Source organism: Falco cherrug, chromosome Z (assembly GCF_023634085.1).
Source record: "Falco cherrug isolate bFalChe1 chromosome Z, bFalChe1.pri, whole genome shotgun sequence".
Classification (NCBI taxonomy): Eukaryota; Metazoa; Chordata; class Aves; order Falconiformes; family Falconidae; genus Falco; species Falco cherrug.
The window spans coordinates 38,609,984-38,632,680 of NC_073720.1; the positions used below are offsets into that span (position 1 = coordinate 38,609,984).

At 39.0% G+C, this 22,697-nt stretch overlaps 1 protein-coding gene across 1 annotated transcript in view; it reads left to right on the plus strand.

Annotated features, from left to right (window-relative positions):
• Window positions 1–22,697, plus strand: part of TRPM6 (transient receptor potential cation channel subfamily M member 6) — a gene marked incomplete at its 5' end in the record, with an annotated part of 70,615 nt that overhangs the window by 45,105 nt on the left and 2,813 nt on the right. Inside the window, 12 exons of the mRNA XM_027811959.2 lie at window positions 1,214–2,352; window positions 3,066–3,178; window positions 4,098–4,224; window positions 5,126–5,223; window positions 7,506–7,564; window positions 8,998–9,023; window positions 10,818–10,868; window positions 13,126–13,191; window positions 15,495–15,781; window positions 16,045–16,127; window positions 16,667–16,872; window positions 18,835–18,886. Coding sequence (XP_027667760.2) covers window positions 1,214–2,352; window positions 3,066–3,178; window positions 4,098–4,224; window positions 5,126–5,223; window positions 7,506–7,564; window positions 8,998–9,023; window positions 10,818–10,868; window positions 13,126–13,191; window positions 15,495–15,781; window positions 16,045–16,127; window positions 16,667–16,872; window positions 18,835–18,886 — 2,307 coding nt within the window. The remainder of the gene's footprint in view (window positions 1–1,213; window positions 2,353–3,065; window positions 3,179–4,097; window positions 4,225–5,125; window positions 5,224–7,505; window positions 7,565–8,997; window positions 9,024–10,817; window positions 10,869–13,125; window positions 13,192–15,494; window positions 15,782–16,044; window positions 16,128–16,666; window positions 16,873–18,834; window positions 18,887–22,697) is intronic.

Genomic DNA, 22,697 nt, shown 5'->3' on the forward strand with positions numbered 1-22,697 from the left:
TTAATGGGAAGAGTTAGAGAAAACGAGTACTATAAAAAGTCTTACTGAATGCCAACACTGATCTCATCTAATAAATTTGTTTTGCCAGGAGAAAGATAGCCTCTTAGTCTTTGCCTGTCCATACTCTTATTTTCTGCATACTAAAACAAAACACACAAGCAAAAATAATGTCCTCTGTAAAAGAAATAAGTAGCTTTGTTCAAAATCTGCAGAATCGATTATAGCAACAGGATTTCATTTAGCGGATAAATATAGATCTGGAAAGGATTTTTTTTTCTGAGTGCAAAGGTGAAACACACTTCACAGCACTGCATAACATTAATGCAAAGAATTTACATACTTTACATGAATAAAACATTTTATAACACTGGTCTTGGATTTTGTTCAGCTATTGATTAAATACCACATCCTTTAGTTGCTCAGTGACAGAGGAAAGGAGGAACTTTTGCTCGTTGCCTGCAGTTAGTCTATCATTGTCTTAGTGATAGAGTACCAGAAAGAGTATCTTCAGGGAACTTGAAGGTAATGATTTCATTAAAATCATATAATTCCAGGCCAAGAAGTTCTTGCGCTGTTCACTGGGGATTTGAAGACCATAAAAAAAGGCTTTGTTTTTTGGGCAGTTGAATTTTACCCAAAGATAACTGATGGCATCAGACATAGAGAATCTGTTCCCACAGGCCAGACAGGTTCTTGGGAAGACCCTTTTCACATCAGTATCCAGCGTTTGAGAAACACAAGAGCATCTGTAGGTTCGTGTGAGCCTTGTCCTTCTCATGATTGCACAAGAAATGTAGAAGTGAAGGGTGACTGGCTGACAAGAACTGTACTTTACAGCATTTTACATTTTCAGCAATATCCAATGCAGGGTTTCCAAAGCTGCATCCTGCTCTCCGTGGTTTAGTAGTTCTACGGCAAGGAATGGACATTGGTAGGAAAATAACAGTTTTTGAAATAGATACTCCTTGAAAAAAAAGCCTGTGTCTTTAAAAGTCACTGGCTGTGGGCTAGTAATCTGAAGGACATGTAAGTCTGGATGTTTTTTGACAAATATAGGTATTTGTGGGAATGGAAGTCACCATTAGTAAAAAAATAAAGGGCTGTTTGAAACTCTGACTTTTTGAAATGTTTTAACAGCTTCCTTCATCATCGGGCAAACAGAAGTAAAGATCTGTGTTTTGGTATTTTAATTATATTTTCTTTTTCCACCTAGAGTGGAGGAGATGTTTCTGCAGCTTAAAGAAGTGCATGAGAAGGTATTTTATATCAAGGAGTCTTTTCTCTCCCTGGACAGCCAGTTAGGACATTTGCAAGACCTGTCTGCCTTGTCAGTGGACATCCTGAAAGTGCTTTCAGCTGTAGACACCTTGCAGGTGGAAGAAGCCTTACTGGCTGACACAAAACATCGAACCTGTAGGAAGCTGCCCCATAGCTGGAGCAATGCACTCTATTCCAAGACCTTGAGCAGCCTGGAGTGTCTGTATGACAAGAAATACCACTACTACAGCATGCCACCTTCCCTTTTACGGAGCTTAGTAAGGAGTCAGTGGCCATCCGAGTGCAAAGACCACATACTGAGGACCAAGAGTAACAAAATGGTAGAAGACAGCTCTCGAAAGATAGAGATAGAAAGTGACACGCTCACTTCGGGAGTATCCTCTGAGACCAAGTCAGCCACTAGATATGGACAATTTTTGCTGGTGCCCCCTGACCATCAGGGAGGGTCTCTTTCGGAGGATGTCACCTTAAATATGTCCTTTTTGAGCACTCCTACCAAGTACAAGGACGATGCGTTCAGAGATGTACTGCAAAGTAACATTATGGTGCAGCAAAATTTGCAGAGTGTCAGCCTTGTTGGAAAAGAGTCAGAAGATTATCAGTGGAACCAGAGAGACTTTGTTCCTCATGTGCCGTCAGAAAAGACTAATGCCATAGAGACTGATCATCCTCTTGGTCTCCAGTCATCACTGTCTATTGGAGAGAGTGCAGCACCCTCCTGTGATGACAGGGAAGAAACTGAAGGTGGTTATGTGAACTGGGGATTCTCTGAAGGTGATGAAAAAGGGGTTTTCAGCTCACAAACAAAGAATGTGGCCCTGTGCATACATTCCACCTATAACAGTGACTGCAATTGCACGGGTAGTCCTCCCAGGCATGTCCAGATAAGAGAATCAAAGTCCTTTTCCTACAACTCCAACAGATCACCTCACAGCAGCATCATCTCTCAGAATAAGCTGAAGCGCAGCACCTCCTTCTGGATCAGCCCACTCTGGAGAAACTGGAGTTTCTGCAGGAGCAACAGCTTACAGTCCTCTAAGAAAGAGGAAAGAGGGAAAACCTTCAAGGCCATAGGTGGTAATTTTAAACCACTACACCTGCATAGTACTTTTTACTGGAGAGCGCAAGACATTATAAAAGTGTTTCCTTTGAATGGAGGAGTTATTAGCTGCAGCTAAGGATAATAGCAGGAAGCCCAGAGTTACTACTTCACTTTCTTTGTGCTGGGTCTTCATGCTGTAGAGAATTTCTGAAGTGTACCTGGTATGTAAACTGCAGCTCATCTGTTGTCAACCACGCTGATTCTCCCCATCTCAGGGGATCCCTGTGGCTGTGGCTACACAGCTGGGGTTACAAAGGGACTGTGCTTGCTCCAGGAAAGTCTTCTGTTCTGGAGATGCAATGCAAGAGTTGCAGGAGCCAAAATAAATTGCACAATCCGTAAGAGATTCATTAACAGTATCTTAGGGTAGATGGGTGCATGGAAAATGAAGAAACACTTGCCAGTTTAAAACTCTTCCTGTCCACCACCAAGTTTGCTTACCAACAGCTAAAATACAGCAAATTCCAGTTCTAAGTATGAATAGTGTAAGATGATGGATAACATTTGCTGTTTTATGTCTTATGATGGTGCACATCTTTGCACTGAACTTCCTGAGTATTAGCTTTGGCTGTCACAAGTCTTCTCAGCTTGCTTTGGAGATCTGCCAGCTCTCAGTCTTATCAGATCTTCTCTCAGTAAACAAAAGCTCTGCAGCTTAATGGTGTTTTTTGACTCTTTCCCACAGAGCCTTTAGGATCCAGTGAGCTACGCCACAGTGAGGCAACAAAAGCAAAACAACAGAACAGAGACAGAAAGTCTGGCAAAGGAAAGATGAATCAAAAACCCCTTCAGGTGCCGGTATGTGCAGATGTAAAAGAATCACATATCCCATAGTTGTCTTTTTCATTCATTAAGAGCAGTTCTGCAGTGTTGCTTAGTTGAAAATGTATACATTGAAAATGCTGCACACAAATTGGGGCACCTTTTTTGTGTGTCTGGCTTTGGTTTAATTTCCCTTTTGTTTGAACGTGTGGATTTCAGTTTTGAATGTGTTGAAGTCTATGGGCTTTGCAAGATAGTATACCAGGGGTGTTACTGAGTTTTCACAGAAAGGGATCAGTCCTTGCACTCTAGCTGGCAGGAGGACTTGGGGAGGCTTCATATGATCTAGGATAGACTGAAGGAGTGGTGAGCCATATCCAGGTGGTGTGCAACTGTGAACCAGCAAGCCAGGCCTTGTAATGTTGTCTCCTGCCTACAAAAGTCCCACAGACTTTTCTCTGAATCCATCATTTAGCACACTGCAGACAGCGAATTGATTGTGTCATATGTATAGGGCAAATTTCATAACTGTATGTGTGTATAAAAATCTATTCATAAAGTTATAAAGAGCTTCCTAGGATCTTTGTCATTGGAAGGAGTTCTCTCTGTTTAATGCAATGAAACTTTTAAGACTGATTTATTTACATAAGATGCTCAGGTCAGCAACAGATCTTAGACTTGAAGTTTGAGATCTGGTACCTCTGCAGGTATTCTGAGGGACTTCAAAATTTGTTTTAAAAAGCTGTAGTGCTAGATCTTTCATCAGTAGTGTTTACTAGACAACGTCTTCTCCAAGTTACAAGAAAAATGGGAAAATCTGTTTCCCAGCTGGGAGAGACTTCAGTCACTGGCATTTCAGTGATGCTCTGAAAGGCCATGTCATAGGCTGTTAGAGGAATTGCAGAGGTGCTAGTCATCGCATAAATCAAGTATTGTTTTTTCTATGTCTTTCCAGGTGATTAGAGTGGATGATTGTCCCCAGAACACCCAAGTGAGCTCAGAGCCCGCAGAGATCAACATCTGGGATGAGCAAGAGAAACACAGCAAGAACTGGCTCACTGTGTCTAACTTCAGGCAGCTAAGTATGTGAAATTTTGGAGATGATGAAATTCAGAACAGCTTTTAAAAAGAAGCAGTAAATAAAAATTTTAAAATGCAGAGTATCATCCACCACTTTCACCTCATGCCATAATTTTTACAGAATTAGATTTAGGTTGCATCAGCACACAACTTGGTTGTTTGCTGTGTCATTGCAGAGGCAAAAGGGACTTAGGTTGGATGGAAGATCAGTTAATTCTTTCTGGGAGTGCTGCCTGTCTCACATGGAAGATAGTGGAATACTAATCCTCAGGAGTAAGTGGGAAGCAAGGAGGATGATATCTTTGTCTCCTTTCCTGAGATGTATTCTAAAATATCATCCTGGCTAATTGTAAAAATCGTGAATTTCTCAGGGCATTTACACTCACAGACAGTGCTGTGATACTGTATCTGCTGGCAGATCTTCTACATGCATTATTCATTACTCATTGCTCAGTAACACATCCACCAAAGGGAAGAAATGAATTCTGTATCATCTCTGTTGGAATGAAAAGGGAATGGCATTCTCACTCTTTTTAAATATTTCTCCAGCTCTTTCATTCTCAGAAATCCTTTGCATAGTTCGTCTTATCTTTTGGCTTTGCTGTGATGCGGCTCACTGGCTTCATCCTGTGAGGTGCTGCAAGAAGCACCATGGAATGCTGTGACTCAGCACAGCATGGTCTGAGGAGGGCTGCACTCTTCTGAAACCTGCTGACAGAGAACAAAACCAGTCCAGTCTAACCCTATGAAATTCTGTTACTGCTTTTATAGCCCATTATGCATTTGCTGGGGCAATATGGTATATAGGTGTTTATTTTATAGCACTGCATAGGTGTTTAGTTTGTAGCAGAAGAGCTGTTCATTTACACTCTGGAAATAACTGACACCTCCTCTTTTGGCTAGGTTTGGAACGTCTCAGTTACATGCACCAGAAAATGAAAAATCAAGACATCGGTAGACATACCATACCGTTCTGTGATTACCTGAGGCATCCTCGAGAGGTAAGACCTAAGATTACACATCCTAGTTCATAGCTCTGGCAGGACTCAGTCCAGGGTAGCTCTACTGACGTCCCTGGGCTTGCCACTATAGGTTCTTTGTCCTGAAATACCTCTTGAGAGAAGAGGAACTTTGTTGTCTGCTGGCACAGTGCATGTGTGCGAGTAAATGAATAATTTAACAGCTGTTAACACTCTTTAAGATTATTGAAGTAGGATATTAAATTATTGAATCACAGAGTGGTTCTGCATATGAAGAAGTTGATCAGAACTGATGCATGTGTTGACGTTTCATTAGGGAATGAGTGAGCACACAGTTTGGTCTTATACCTGTAGGCAGAATTGGTTAGTGAAGTAAATTTTAGAAAGTTAGCTACATAGCTCTTAATCTATCACACAGAGATAGTTATTTCTTACAAAGTGGAAGTTAAATAATGATAATAACTACAAAGCTTAGATTTCTTAACCACTGGCTTATAAACGCTGTATCTAATTATTTATCAAAATTAATTTACAGCTCCATAATGCAAAGGTCCTCTGCCTATGTAAATCAACATAGGCTCATTGTGACTTTGATGGAGCTAGACCAATTTATATTTCCTGAAGACTGGGGGCAGAAACCTGGATTACAGAAACTTCCATCTCATTTAAAAGCTAATGGAAGAAAGTGTATCTATCTTTCACTACATTGTGTAGGCGTATCTCAGAGGTATGAAAGGAAATTAACAAAGAATAAATTAAGAAAAGGAACTGTGAAATAATCCTTTCCTCTTCCTTTTTCAACAGCTCACTTCCTTGTTTGTTTTACTTATAGCACTCTTGTTTACTAAAACGGTCATCTTTAAATGGCTAGCTTATTTTTTACAATGAATGTGGTTTGTTTTTTTTGATAAGGAATAAAAACAAACTATATAGTTTCAGATCTACTGCTCTGAGTGCTGTAGAATTTGAATCCCAAATACCAGGAAAGAGAGCTTGAATCTAAATTTTAAAAGATGACATTTTTCTTAGGGATGGGGGGGGGGGGGGGGGAGTGGAAGAGAGAGAGAAGTAGAAGTAAATTACTGATTTTGTATTCTGTAAAACCTGATCTTGTATCTGTGAAACACAGGGTCAGACAACCAAAATAAATGTACAGTCAGGAAAACTGTGTGAAGGGATCAAATAATCTGGTGCTTCAAAACTCATATTAAGATGTCTTGGGTAAAACTCAAGGATGGGATTTTTAAAGTTCTCAGAAAAATTCCACTGATTACAGCAGGATTGGAGTTAGGCTGAAACTAACCACTTCCAGAATTCAAATTATTTATTCTTTCAAGATAGAACCTCCAATACCTACTGAATAGCTATGGCCTCTCCTTAAGTCCTGTCTGGGTTATGCGAATATATATATATATATGAGATGTAGCAATGTTGCTGCATCCAACTGTTCCAATTGAAGTATGATCTATTTTAAAGAAACACTTTTTTTCCTGAAGTGGTGCTTCTCAGATTTACCTACTGAACACCAGTGGTTCAGAAATCCCTTCTGATGGGTAGCAGGGAGCAAAGCAAGGTTGTATGTGGAAAGGTTTTGGTTTTGTTAAAGATTTTTTTCATCTGCCAAGCAAACTACAAGGTGAAAATATGAGTGAAATAAGAAACCAGTGAGTTAAGTTTCAGATAATATTCAAAGCTGAGTTTTTAAACTTTGTCATCTTTGAACTTTTTGGGCGGGCTCTACTTCTTTTGAGGATTAAAATCTGCCTGCCTACTATTCAGAAGAACAATCCCATTTCTGACTAGCACATTAGGAGGACCCAATTTTCCCTAATACTGCTGGGAGTTTAAAGACTGTTTGAGTACTTCAACTGTAACAGCTGGAAAATCTGTGATCTAGGTATCACTGGAAAGCTGCTCAGCGTGTTACCTTCTGTTACAGAGGTTTAGGGTGCATTTTATTTTCAACAACTGTAAAACCTATCCCTAAATTGGAATTTTCTAATATAAAGAGAGTTCTGTCCGTATTAGAACACACTTTTGTGAGTGTATTGTTGTATAGGTGGATACCTGAGTATTTTATTTATATGTATGGGCACAGGATGAAAAACTGTAATTCGAGCGAATTAGTTCCATTTTAGTGTAGGTATGGCAATGCTGTGATTCACCTCCTTGTCAGTGTCATTATTCATGCTAACAATAAGCATATCAATATCTTTTCAAGATTGTACCTTTATGAGTTGTGTAGGATATATATGACAGGGATGTGCATATTTTACCAGTAAAAGTATCTCTCTTCTTTGCAGGATGTGAGTAATAGCATATTTGGAGCCACCAACAAAAGTAATCTGAACAGGAACTCCTTGTATGTATTATTAGTATATTGAGATATTTATCACATGCTTTTAGAAAGAGACTTCTATGCTTTCTGCAAGTTTCCACTTCAGTTCTACAGTATACTTAGGATATGAAATTGGTGTGAAACAAAAAGTTAAGGCAATTCAGTCTGTTTAAGTTTCTTTAAATTAAGCCTTATCAATGATAAAGAAGATCCATTTAAATGAAGTGTGTAATTTTAGGTGGAATAGACACCCCTTTTTATTCTAACAGTAATCCAATTTTCTAATTAAATCACTAAGATCACCATAGCTTCTTTAACTAGCCATTATTCCAATCTAGTAAGCATGAAAAGTTGCATTTGCTTTTGCTGTGCAAATTGAATGTTTCCTTTTTTAATAATTAAAATGCTAGCAGCTTCTGAAAGCTTCTCTCATTGTCTGATTAATCTCTTTCATACTGAGTCTGCACTTTTACAAAATATTTAGCTTGGTTTTCTTGATGTTTTTCAATAGTTATTAAACTTAGATTGTATTTAGTGCAAGTATAGTGATTTCAAAAGTGTTTTCAATTTTATTGTGGATTTTTTTATTTTTTCCCCAGCTTGATTGATCATTATCTTAATAGTGGGGGTAATTTTTTCCACATGCAGCTTTGTCTGTATGTTCCTTTTCCTTTTCTGTCTTATTTTCTTAAATTTATTTTGTATCTCTTTTACTTCATAACACTGTGGTTGTAATAGATAGAAGACACTAGAAAGCTGTCACATACTGTGTGCTTTCACCGTGGGAAGAGGAAAAAAAGATAGTGTTTTTTACCCATACTGTGGTTGGCTTTTTGGTTTTTTGACCCAGTCATTTATAAGCAGTAGGCAAACTGTATACTCTCCAGCAGGACATATAGGCCTGATTCTGCAGCTTATTCTGTTGTCTTCACTGGATATCTCTGGTCTGTGAGGTGAATCATATCTTCTGTCTTTTGTAACAAAGACTGCTTTAACATTAGTGCTGATGCTGTAGTCTTTTCTGCAGCCTTGCTAATCCAAAGGACCATCAGTTAAAAAAGTCTATTTGTGCAAGCAATGGTAATGGCATATGTAGCTCTGAATACATCTCAGCATTGATTGAAAAATGAACAATTATGTATGTAATTCAAGTGGTCTTTAACTGATGCTGTTATTGCAGTGTAAATGAAATATCCAGCAGTGGCAGAATTGTAAGAGCAGTTCAACATAAAGAAGAAAAAGAAACATGCAGAAAAATGTGGCTGTTCTTCAGTAACAAGAGTATTTGCTGATTGTTGTAATGAAAAAAGTTGCACTGAGGGTTATTTTGTTTTATGATTCCCAATCAAGCCTTGGTGAGGTTTTCCTTCACATAGATCACATCTTTTTATATGTACCAGTATGAGGTTAATGACAGAAATTTTGAAATAAAGTATCAAATATTTGCTTTTAAACAGGTTGAGAACTTCAGAGGAAGCTGACAGTAAGTTTTTGGTTGCTTGTCACTCATTTTAATTCCTCTCTGCAAATCCCACTCAGACAATTTTGAAGTACAAGTCGAAAAGGAAGTTGATTTACTGTAGCTGAAGGGTTATAGGAATATGATCAGCTACTGTTTCATGTGTTAGTTGCTATTTCATACTTTAAAGTGAAAGGTTTTTTTATGAGGAAATATCTTCCTCATGATAACTGCAAAATCTTAAAAGAAAAAAAATTTTTTTTACTCTAGTCTGCCCAGTAATGTTGTCCTCTTCAGCAGGAAGAAACTTTTAAGATGATGGTTCTGCTTTCATCCCTGGCAGTCCAAGAGACCTCCTGAGTTAAAGCAGGGTGTATACCTGAGGATAGATTGTGATGTAAGATTTTCAGTGTATGCTTGATTTTTCAGTTTGCAGTTTGGTGTAATTCCTCTGTTTATGTGGTTTTCCTGAAATTATGGAATCAGTGAAGGATTGAATTTGTTATGATATTGCCAATGAAGAAATTCAAGGTTATAGTGAGGAATGACCTTGTTCCACAAAAGTAGAGTGCGAGTTAACTTTACTTGTATTTGTTGCCTTTTAGTCTACCTTCCAGTTTTCCTGACATGCCACTTAGCCATAAGAGGCTGAGCAGCTTGGCATCTATCTCTTTTTGAGTCTGGCTGTGGTGCAGAAATTAGTTGCTCTTAGACTCATCTCCCCTTCAAGTGCTGCTCTTTCTGGGTTGTGCACAAAATACTGCAGTGCTGAAGCACACTGCTGCATGCATAGTAACTGGTGGAGCTACTCTCTAAAGCACCCCACTGCTTTGATTAAAATCCAGTTTTCCCATCCTCAGAAGGAATGACTTAGCCCCCATTCCCCTTTTCATGTTAGTTGTTTTACAACATATGAAATGTAACAAAGCTAGCTGGGTCCAGCAAGAAAGAGAGCAAAAGCAACCTTGAATCACCAAGGGCACTCAGTGGAAATGCTGCGCCTTCCCCCAACATCTATCTATATTTTTTATTTAAGATCTCTTTTGCTAGAAAAGGGAATATAAGCAAATAAAATACACCAAGAAGAAAAGTGTAATGTTCAAATATTTTGATGAAGATTCAGTTTTGATTTTTATTTTATTTTTCAGAATTAAAAATAGTACAGTATACTTATTTTCTGAAGTCTGGCATTTTGAAGGATTGTCTTCCAACAGAAAAAAGTGATTTCATCAGATTAATGGGAACATGCTCATTAATCTTGGTTTTATTATAAATAATTTTTATAAAACAAAGATTTTTGGACCAGATTATCTGGTGGTGCCTCTTAAATGTGTACCCACATAAATTGTTTGTCTGTTTATATTTTAACAACATTTCAGATGCTGTGGGTTAAAGGGACAGTATTATAACTTTGGTGTCATAGTATAGTTGATGGAATGCTTAATGACTGAGAATGGAGTTGGAAAAATCATGCCTTTGGGAGGCTGTGAAGCATGATGGACAGCAAAGTGCTTTTAATATCCCAGAGGTGTAATTGGCTTAGAGAAGCTACATGTCCTTGAGGTTAATATCACAAGTTTCCCACCATTTCCCTGAATAAATAAGTCATCTGGCTATATTACATTGATGACTGAAATCTGCCAATACACTGTACATTATAATGTAGTTAAAGCCTATTAGTAATTCTCTTTAGAATGCTGAAACAGTAATTCTGATTAATCTGTTTCATGACAAACTCTGGGGTGGAAGGAATTAAAAAATCATGCATTTACGTCTGCTACAATAATTAACGTAATGATCCTTTAAACATTATTTCAGATATCTTTGCCTGCTTGAAAACATCTCAAGATCTGCATCATCACTACTCAGGTAAGCAGGAGGCACCAGAATGATATCTGAGTAATTTAACAAATTAAAAAGAACATTAGTTCCTCCCTTGTCATCCTGTGTGATTTTCATTTTGAAGAATTGCACAATTGTCCACTGCTAAGAAGGTTCTATATTAATTCATGCCTAACACTCCAGTGAGGAAATTATGAATTATTTTCTTGCTGCTAATTGCTCCATTCTGGGTATTTTTGGCAAATCCAGAGCAGAATGTAGATAATCACTTTCAAAATATCATGGAAACAATGAATAGAGCTCCGATTCCTTGGGGGGCAGGAGAGGCACTCATTTGTTTATAGCTGTCACTTACCCTCATGCCTCCCACGTCCTCCTTTGTACTTTCTGGAGTTGGTTCCTTCAGTTAATTGGTCCTGTACTACTTAATCTGTGTTTATATACCTATGAACTCCTGGAAGTTTGGCAGGGAATAAATCATCTGAATGCTAATTGCCTGCAGTCCTGTCTTTTCCTGAACTGAGTATGCAGATGTTCCCACAAGGCTTGGACTTCAGTTTTTCCCGGAGGAGAACGGAGCAGAGCTTGCCAGTAGATGTCTCTATTGCCCACAGGACTTGGCCTCCTTTAAAGGGAAGCCTTGGGGAAACCAGAAGCATTAGCAGCCTCCTGAAGTTCAAAAAAACTATGTGGTTTTCATGGGAATAACACCTCCTGGTTTGTAATCAGTGTACAGGAGTAATTTCTCTGACACCGTGGCATTGTTGCAGTGATTAATTTAGCTCTCGTTGGGCATGCTGTTTGAGATTATGTAGGACTTTTTAGCACAGATGAGAGTGATTTCAATCATGAGTTGACAAGTGTCTCGAGGTCTCCAGTGTAAGGTTTTTTTCCTCAGGAAGATTGGGATACAATTTAGCCAACTATGCCCAAAAGTTAGGTACCAAAATCCTGCAGCATATATGTCTTATGCGTTATTTTTGCTGTCACATTGTGCAGGCAAATGTGGTGCTGCCTCTTGGCACACCCAAAAGAACTTGAGCTTTGACTCAAGTTCAGCAGCTGGTGCAAGTCCACTTCACGTTGCTTTGCAAGTCTCTAGAGTGAGTGCTGGCAGGCTTTGACAGACAGCACAGTTCTAGCAGCTCTGCTGTTCATGTCCTTGTCACTCCTGTGCACTAATTTTGTGACTAGAGCATGTGCATAGCAAGGCATCAAGGGAGGACCTTGATTTTCAGTCCATGCCCCAGAACTATTCAGGCAGGTTAACCAATGTCTGTCAAATTTGGAATATGTAAGCAGTGTTGAAGTGGAGTCAGAAATGCAGATCTGCTGAAATGATAACACTGATTCTTGGGCTGACATTGCATGGGTCCCCTTTGCTCTCTCCTTCTGGGCTAAATAATCTCTAATTAATTTCTGCTCAGAGAATTAATCTTAAAAAGAAGGACAGGTGGTGTCCATGCTCTGGAAGAGCCTTTTAATTGCTCTGCAGAGAACCACAGCTCTCCTGTGGTTCACTCTCTGCTTTGGATGCTAGTTTTGTCTTCAGCCATTGGATAGGGAAATTAGGCAGTCAGCCTGTAGCATCCAAGTTGCCTCCTTGTTCTAATCTTACTCTCTTTGTGGTTTTCTTTACATGTCTTTCCTCCTTCCTGATAACACAGTCAGTGTGGCGGCAAATCCATAAATACTTAGCTTGTGCTCTGAAGTTTCAGAGGTGCTTGCCTGAGAAATAAGCCATCAATTAGGGACCTATAATAACATTACTGATGTTTGGCGAGGAGCCCAGATGAAGAAACTGTGCTCTGTGCAGGGGAAGCTTGTATTTTCCTGTTGTGCCTTTCTAAATCCCCAGGTGCTTCTGAGCCTCGTGAGGCAGTAAGGGCAGCTGGGGTCAACACATTATCACTGGCACAGTGTGAGTGTTGCTCCACTGGAGCCAGCAGCAGGAGGAGATAGCCACAGCCCTTGGTGGAAAGAGGAGGATGAAGAGTTAGCAGAAGCAGTCCTTCTTGCTAGGGTGCAAGGGGCTTGTCTCAGAGAGCTTGTTTCCTTGGAAGGAGGGGGATCAATGAATGGGAAAAAGAACAGCTGCTCGTGAGATACCATGGGCATGCAAAGGAGAGTTGCTGGCTGGGTAGAATGGTGATCAGATTTGACACAGGAACACACTGCAGCCTCCTTGGCTTTGTACACTACCATAAAGTGCTGCCAGGTGCTTTTGAAACTCAGCCAGCTTGCTGGTTATTCATTATAGCAGTGAAATCTATGTTGTTTGCAGCTGTTGAAAGAAACAACTTAATGAGACTTGCCCAGACCATACCATTTACACCGGTCCAGCTCTTTGGTGAGTACCAACTTCCTGGTCATGTTTTTTTGCTTTATAAATATTCAGTGCATTATCCTTTTAAAGATTGTGTTTAAGAAATTTTCTTGGATTAGTTTCAGCAATTCTCTCTAACAGAGATGAACCAGAATCAAATTGTAGTCATGCAGTAATTTAGGGAATTTGGAGGTCATCTGCTCTAGCTTCCTCTCCAGCCAATTCAGATCAGGTTGCTGAGGGCCTGTCCAGTTGCATTTTGATATATCTATACATGGATATTGCTCAGCTTTGCTGGACAATCTCTTCCAGTGTTTGACTGACTTCATTGTGAACCTAGTATTTTTCCCAGTATATGTGGAGGGTTCACTTACTGTAGCTTGTATCTGTTGGCATTCATGTGATTACTGTCAGCCTCAGAGATCAGTCTTAACTCCTTCGTCACTGTACCTGTGGATACATTAGGATAGCTGAAGACAGCAAAAAGATTCCCTTTAACCTTAATACCTGCATTCTCTCTCTCTCTCTCTCATATTGTGTGGATATATGTATAGGATATCCCATCAAGAAGAAATCCATGTATTGGCTGAAATGGCACTACTCCTGTACCTGGTACAGAAGACTTGTAGTGTACCAGGGAAAAAAGCCCCTGTGCTGTAACTGAAGAGTGGTAGAGAATAATACATAAATCATTTGGAAGAGTTCTGAAAGTAGTGTGCAGTATTGGCTTACAGCAGCAGAAGCTGCTCAGCCTCTAGGCACTTGAGATCTAGGTGTCTTCTTTTCAATGGGTAGAATATTTTGTGTCACAGCAAATAATTGCTGATACTTGCAGCATCATAGGATTTCTTGGGACCAGATTGCTGCAGATAATTAATATAGCTATGAGCATATTGAACATTCTAATCTTTGAAGCTCCCAGGAGACACCTTTCTAGGTATTAAATTGTCAAAAGATAATAAAATGAAGAATTCATGTAAGATTAAAAAATGTCTAGTTATAGTATCTTTATTCAGGTCTCTGCCTTTTATATAAGACACTGGCTTTTCTGTTGCTTTATTTTAAATTAAAATGTGTGCAAGTTATGGTGTTTGACAGCATCTACATTTGTGGTAACTGGTGAAGGTAGGCTCAGGAGTAGGGAGGAAATCTACTAGTCTGAATCCAGTTTGTCATTCTTTATGCCATACTTTGCCATTTTGCAGATGTAGTTACCTCCTTACACTTGCCAGTAAAAACTTGTTACCGACAAATTAACATTGCGAATAACGTGAGTTGCAAGAAGGAAAGCCAGGCTTAAAAAATCAGTCCACTTCTCTATTAGTTTGGAAATGACGGCAACAGAAAGGTGCCTTGTTTATGCTGTGAGAGAGGAATGCTATTACAACTATATAGGGAAACAGAGTGCAACTGAGTTAAAGCTCACCAGATTTGTTCTGCTTTCAGAAAAATGTTATTAGCAGGAGCAGAACATCTGGAATTTTGTGCAGTACAAATAACACTGGAATGTCTAGAAAAAAGACAAATCTTAGTTTAAAACACCAAAACTGTAACCTTCCTGTAAATTTGCTTTAGCTTGTTCTCCTAGGATTCCTTGTTCCAAGGAAAGTCATGTCCTTTTCAGTATAATTTCCCTGGCTCATCATGGACAAGTCACTGCTTTTGAAACAACTCAGCTGTCTGCCTCAAAAGGTGGCACTTTCCAGCCCTTTAATTTTGTAATTGATAACTATTACAAGCTGTGTGTGTTTGTTTGCCTTAATTTGTTGTTTTGTTTTTGGGTTTTTTTTTATTGTTAATCACAGTCACAAGGAAAATACTGTGAGTGTTCCATGAATCCTGATTAACTTAAAACAAGTCTTATTAAAAATTCCCCTTCCACGTAAGTGCATAAACAGAGGAAGCCACACTTGGGGTATTGAAAGTTAATACACTGGAGATAAAATGGCAACCTTTTAAAATTACATACTTTTAAAGTTCAACCATCTTTAAGTACTTAAACTGTGGCAGATGAGATTGATTACACAGACCAGAATGAGCTTTGTTTGTGTGGAAGTCTCATGGAGGTCTTAAATTCATCTCTGTTTAGAGACTTTGGGCCACTTATCACAGTAGATCTTAAGCAGAACGTATCTAGTAAGTAGTGTAAGTTTAGGCTGGGGATGTTTTGACACAGAAGAACAGTAATGATAAAAACCTCTTTTTTGAAGTGTGGCTTACAAAGGTGTGTGAAGTAGTACTTTATTTTAAAGCACCAAATCAAAAGGCAGTTCTCTTCTGTTTCTGCAATGTGTGACTTCTGCTAACAAAACTTCCTTGTATTTAAGCTGGAGAGGAAGTGACGGTCTATCGACTTGAAGAAAGTTCACCTATGAACCTTGATAAAAGCATGTCTTCCTGGTCCCAGCGTGGTATGGCTGCAATGATCCAGGTCTTGTCACGAGAGGAGATGGATGGGGGTCTGCGGAGGGCCATGAAGGTCATTTGTACTTGGTCTGAGAATGACATATTGAAGCTGGGACAAGTATTTATTGTGAAGTCTTTTCTGCCAGAGGTGGTTCAGACTTGGGAAAAAATCTTTCATGATGGCACAGTGCTACATCTCTGCCTGAGGGTGAGTTCAGACCTGAAGGCACACTGACTGGTCTAGCCTCATGTGCCTTAAATATTTTACTGCTTACATGTGAATGTCTGCAACGTGGTTGGCATGTGGTTTGATGGTTCCTTTTGGAAAGGAAAAAGGTTTTGTGCAAGATATATCTCCCATTTGTAAACAGTATACAATCATGTGTGTATGTTTGTTTATTTGTTTTGACAAATTCATGGCACCTTTCTTCATGAAAATGAAAGTGAAGTTTATAACGTTATTTTCTTCAGGAGATCCAACAGCAACGGGCTGCCCAGAAGTTAATCTATACCTTCAATCGAGTGAAGCCTCATACTATTCCCTATACTCCAAGGTAAAATTGCTATCTTTAAGTATTATGTACCAATGATTTATCTTTTCAGCTGTGTCCCAGGTCTAGTGCAGCCTCCTTTCCCATTGTGGATAGAAATAGCTGCTGCTTAGACTGCCTAATGACAGTTAATCAACTTTCTAAGAGGAAAGGTAGGCAGCTTTGAATTTTGTCTTTATAGCTACATGTGGTTGCAAAGTAAGCTTCATAGTGCTGTTCATTAGATGTAAGCAAGAATTGCCTTTCATACAATTAACAAAAGACAGTTTGATAAAGCTCATTTACAGTGGGCTGGAGTAAATCAGATTATGTTGTTTGTCCATAAACTGTACTTCCTGATCAAGTGCTTTGTTCTGAGAGTTATCAAACCAAGAAAGCTTTTGTGCTGTCTAACATTTGGTACCTCCTGCTGTTCGAAATGCTTCAGATAGGGAAGATGTGGGCTCCTTTTTTGGTATATTTACTTTGCATAATGCTGTGTGCTGACTGTGAGGGTGTTCATTACCCTGCCAGCTCCTGGCAGACAGCATTTATATCTTCAGGTTCCTGGAAGTTTTCCTCATCTACTGCCATTCAGCAAACCAGTGGCTGACCATTGAGAAGTACATGACTGGGGAGTTTCGGAAATACAACAACAACAATGGGGATGAAATTACTCCCAGCAACTTACTAGAAGAGTTGATGCTGGCCTTCTCTCACTGGACCTATGTGTACACCCGTGGTGAGCTCCTTGTCCTGGATTTGCAAGGTGAATGCTAGCATGAGATCAATATTTGAAACAAAATGAAAAGCAATTCTCTCAAATCATACTGATGAGTGGGCCAAATTCTTTTGTCGTTTACATACTGGCAAAGCTTAAGAAACCCCTGGATATCTATTGTACGGCGTAAATGAGTATCCACAGAAACACTCTAGATTTATGTAGGTGTAATGGGAAGATAAATTGACTTCAAATATGTCTAGGCTGAGTGACTGGACAAAAAAGCAGTTATATAAACTGTGCAGGAACATTTCAGCTAGCTCCAAAAAAGTACTCACAATTAAGATATTTTTATTAAGATATATAAATAATTCAGAGATTCAAGTGTAACCATGTATATACACACTTATTGTATGTGTGTATCTGTCAGAAGAGTATGAACTGCTCTTTGTATTTTTTAATTAATAAATCTGTAAGCAGATTACATAAGCTGCAAACCTGAATGCTAGTCACAAAGTATGGTGACTCCTTCAAAGAGCATGTGATGACTTTACTGTACATGTGTAAGTGGGAACATGGCATATTTTAAAGAGATAAAACAGTTGACAATGTTCAGAAGATGAACATCACCCGTCAAACAGTACAAACACTATTGTTTGCCACTTCTGTCAAGGGAAATATGTATGGGTAGACAGAGACTTAACATATTTAAATTATATAGCATCCAGAAGTTATGAATTACAAAAAGCCATGCTTATTATACAAAATATACCTATAATTCCATCCTTGCCTTCATTTGGTTTTGACTGCACATGAAAAAAATACAGAAAGAGTAAGTGTGTCTTCACCATAGCCTACTGGAATTTGTCTGAAGTTTGCTTGGGTTTATTATGCAACTCTTGACAGTTCCAAACCAACTGTGTTGGCTCAAACATGGAGAATTTAAACACCTATGTAAATCTCATCAAGACTGGAGCTTCAGTTTCCATCTCAAACAAACTGAAATCTGTTCTAGTTTTAGCCTCATAGTTTATCTTGCAGTTCTGTAATCTGGAGTTTAGGAAAAGTGCAAGGATTGCTGCTCTTGGAGTTCTAATAGAATTAATCCATAGCACAATTTATACCACGGCTGTCTCCACAGACATATACACCACACATAATGTATGTATAAATAATTAATTAAACTTAATTATTTATTTAATTTACCACATGTCTAATTTACATCAATTGAACTTACCTTCATTGAAGAGTGTTGCAGTTTGGGGGTATTTCAGTCACAGTATGCTATTTCGAGAACTTTACTGATTTTCATTGCAGGGTATAAACGTACCATTGGTGGCCTCTTGAAATAAAAATAATTGCATATCATATGATCATAGACTTTTTTCATTAGTGTAAAAGCACAAATGATTTCCTCAGAAGAAAAAAGCTTTTTGGCAAAATGGTAGTTTGTTATCAGTTTGGGGAAAACTGCAACATCGGTATCATCATTCAGGTATCAAAATTAAATTATTTATTTAATATCCTTCCATGGTCACCAAGAAGACAAAAAGGGATAACAGACCCAAGCATTTGCACATCACAGAGTTGTGGCTTATTGTGTTTGTTACCTTGCAGGGAATGAGTATCTGAGTGTAGATCTATTGATATCAGTAAGATCCACATCTGATTAAGAGCTTTATTCCAACTTAAATGGCAGTGTTATGGTTGGTCACAATTTGCTTAGTTGGTTGAGCTTCAGCATAATATTTAGTGCATTTGCATAACCCTTCTGTCTATATATAAATAAACCTCAAAGCAACTGAAATCAAGACTGTAATAAGAACTCTATATGTTTGCTAATAGTTAACAGATTTTTATACTTACAGCATTTTCTTTTTAATTCATGACCACTTTAATTATGACACTTCAGGGTCTACAAAGAAAATGGAAATTGGGTTTTTTTAATGTGCCAGATTACAAAATTGTGACTATCTTCCTTTGTAACCTACACTGTTGATTTTGTTGTAGGTGTTGGGGAAAACCTTACAGATCCATCTGTGATTAAACCTGAAGATAAAAAGTAGGTTTCTTTCTGATGAAGTTATCTTTCACTTCAGATGTTCTGCCAACAGTCTGTGTATTTAGGGTGGGTTTTTATGTTTTGTGTGAGAGATTTAATTATTTTCATTTTTCACATGGTGTTTGGGTTGGATGAAGATGTGATGGCAATGGAGAGAACACGTCCTCCACTGTACTTTGGAGGACTGTGGACTTGGGGAGCTGTAAATGTCCCAGCTCTCAACATGGAGTGAGCAGTCTGTGAAAGGTAGGGAGAGTCTGTGTTGCTGTGCTGGGAGCCACGGGAGTCTTCCAGGCTATGCAGGGAGAGCAGGAATGGGAGACAGAAGCCTCTGCAAGTCTCTTCACAAATTTTTACTGAAGGGGTCTCAGTAACTTAAATGTGGCATTCTGGTTTCCCCTGCCTGGTGGGGCACTGTTTCTTGGAGAATATGGGGCCACAGTGGCTTCAGAGGGTGAGGAGAGGGCCTGTGGATCTCTGATCTGTCCCATAGGTCCTAGTGGTGCATTTAAGCACGCTGCACATTACGGTTTCAGAGCCTTGATGTGGAGATGGTAAATCATGTGTGGAAACTTAATAAAACTAGAGGGGCTACACAGAAGCAGCAGTCTGTCTTCACACGTCAGATTTCAGAATCAGAACCATGGCCATTCTCTCATTCTGCAACCTTGCTCCTTTCTGGTATTTGCTGTAGCAGGAGGAGAAGCAGTGGTGTTGATGGTTGCTGTCCTGCAGTGTCCTCTGGGGAGTCTTCCTAAACCCACACATCTCTCCAGCTGTGCCCTGGCATCCCTGCTCCTCAGCTGTGTTGTGCTCAACTTGGCTCCCTCTTCCTCAGTTCATGTCATCTGATTGAAGGGGTGTCTCGTGTTTGGAAGTGAAGGAAGATGAAAGTATGAATAGTCTGATTTAATACAAAGGCCAATTAACTACAGAAATATCAGATGACTTGCCTAGAACTCAGAACAAGTTAATTGCAGGCTCTTAGTTCTGGGACCATTATTAATATTTCATTAATAAGATTAGTAATAAATGGCTGTATTAGTGTTGTACGAATGTTTAATTATGAATGTAGGTGTATTTGCCATATAATATTTATTTTGGAAGCAACATCAAAAGTATGCTAAGCACCTCACAATGACAAAGTCTTTGCCCTATGTAGGTCATACAACCGTGACAGAAGCACAAGGATAGCTTAAGCTAGAGAGGCAGAGAGGTCAGTCACGTAGTTGTTAATTAGATTTTAGCAAATATTTTTAAGGTATTACTACAGATCTATAAAAGTGTGGTTTGCTGCTGTTCAAATTGTTTTTTTATATCTGTGATACCATAAGCTGTTACTGTACATAAGTAGTTACTATTGAAGACTGTAGCAGTTTACCACAGTACTTCACATGGCCACTCAGGTTATCCTCTTTAACATACAAATAATATTTATCTACATTATCTTGAGGTATATGTCCATTAGTGTACTTCTGGATTATTTTTGTTACGAAATAATTTTGTTATGCTTACTACAATTTGATCACAAAGATCTTATTTTCAGAACTTTTTGTTGTTTTGTTTTTATCATCTGCAAAACAGTCAACTCCTAGCTAAAGAGCAAGTGTTGATTAATTAATCAATACCAGCTTGATTTTCTTACGTTCAGGGAAATCTTCAGAACAGCAAGTAATGAAACTATGTTGTTTTGATTCAGGGATCTAAAGGAATAAAGCAGTGAAATTGTGGATGGGTTCTGTAAGCAGCTGGCTGATACACAATTCTAAGAAATGCTTTCTAAAATAGTAATAATGGTAACAATGTGAAGGTAGTCTTTGCTTTAACCTTCAGTTGCTCACAAGTGAAACATTTCTGGCAGGAGCAAGATCTGTTTTAAGTTTTCATTTGGAGGTATGTGTGCTGCCTTAAAAGTTGCTTTGAGCTCACATTCTCTTAGAAGCCCAGGAGAAAATAGATGGCATCTGACTGACGGAGCTGATTCAAATTTTAGCACTACTTACAGTTAAATTATTTATGTTTTGCTTCTTTAATTCCATTGATTTAGTGGCTCATGTCATTATCTTGTAATGAGTCTTTTCTTTCGTGCATCCTGCATGCTGTCTTGAAATGGACTTTGTAATGGCAAAACGTGACCTCTAGCTCTGCAATAGTGCATTGTGTCTTAGTTTTGTATACGGTACCAAGACACAAATAACAGATCTGTTTGGAAAGTGTGCCTGACACTGTGACATCTCAGACAGATCTGAGCTGATGTAAATTGGTGTAAGTTCATGCATATTTAACATTAATTGAAGATCTTCCTATGTGCAGTGCATAGGATGTATGAAGTGATAAAATGATACAGGTATAATATTCACGGAAAGATTTCCTTTAAAAGCAGAAGTAATCGAGGCACAGCAGCAAGGTTGTGACACAGTGGAGTCCCTGCAGACTCCTGTACTGCCAAAATGTTGGGAAGGTTTGCCTTATAAGCAGTAGTCTGGATGCTCTTTTTAGCATGTACTACTTGCCAAATCCACAACAAAGTCCATGCAGGTAAAGCTTTCACAGACACTAGGTGCAGAGTGTCTGCAGAGCAGATTCAGAGATGAGGAAAATAATGGGCTGAGTTTCAAACTGGAAAGAACTGATGCATTAGGCCTGCTGAGAGAGGTGAGAAAAAGGGCGCTGGCAGTCAAAAACCTCATTACAAACGTGAAAAGGAGGTGTCAGAGGTGCTAGGTCTCTTACTCTCCCTTTTGAAAGCTCTCAAGCAGATAGTGACTGGGCTGAAGGTTTTAGAAATGAGTGGAGACCACATTCTCTGAGGCTATGCATTAGCATGTGTTTCGAAGAAAAAAATCTATCGAATTTTACTAAGCTGTGCACTTCCAGCCAAACAGTTTACAGTTGAATTGCTGCCAGCAGACAAAACATCTGCATGAACTGTAGAAACCTGCACAACGGAAAGAGGCGAACTGCAAGCTAAATCTACAAAAACATACCAAATAAAGTGACTTGGGCACCTCCCTGGAAAGGTGCTACTTGCCATAAAGCACCCCACAGGCCTTTACCTTCCACCAGTAAAGCCCTGTAAGTGTCAGCGTCAGCTTTGAGCATTTGTAGCTCTAGACTGTAAGGAGCACTCTGCATCAGCGCAGTCTGTATTGTCTGCCTGCTGGTCAGAACCAGTCTGGTATACTCTGGTAGGCATTTATGGAGCATAACTGCTAGGTAAGGTCCTGCACAAAAAGGAGGAACATGTTTAATTTTTTTAAGCCCATTGGCTCACAGTAATGCACCAGCTTGGGAAATAGGAAAGCTGGGTTCACTATTTTTCTCTTGGAGACAAAATCAGACCTTGAATAGCCAGGAGAGTGGTCCTGTTTATAACACACCTGTAGGGTTAGGAGCAACCCGAAGAGTTCAGCTGGTTCTTCTTTTCTGCCAGGTCATTCCTGGCTTTACAGGTGTTGTACAGACAAATCTAAAGGTCCTCCAAGGATGACTGTAAAAACTTTCCAGACCATTTGATTTCAACAGTTTGCTATCATTACTGTCTGAAAGATTTTTCCTGATTTCATTCTTGAAACATTTCTTTCTGGTCCTGTCTACTGTCAACACAGAGAAAAAAATTTCAACAAGCTCAAAGACTGTCCTCTACTTATTTTTTTTTCTTTTTTTTTTTAGCCTACCCTGTAATCTTTTCATGTATGTCATGATTCCTAGATTGTGGGTCATTCTTGTTATTTTCCCAATTTATCCCCATATTTCTTGAAATAGTTTTCCAAATTTCAATGTAGTATTCCTCTTGAACCATTGCTGGTGA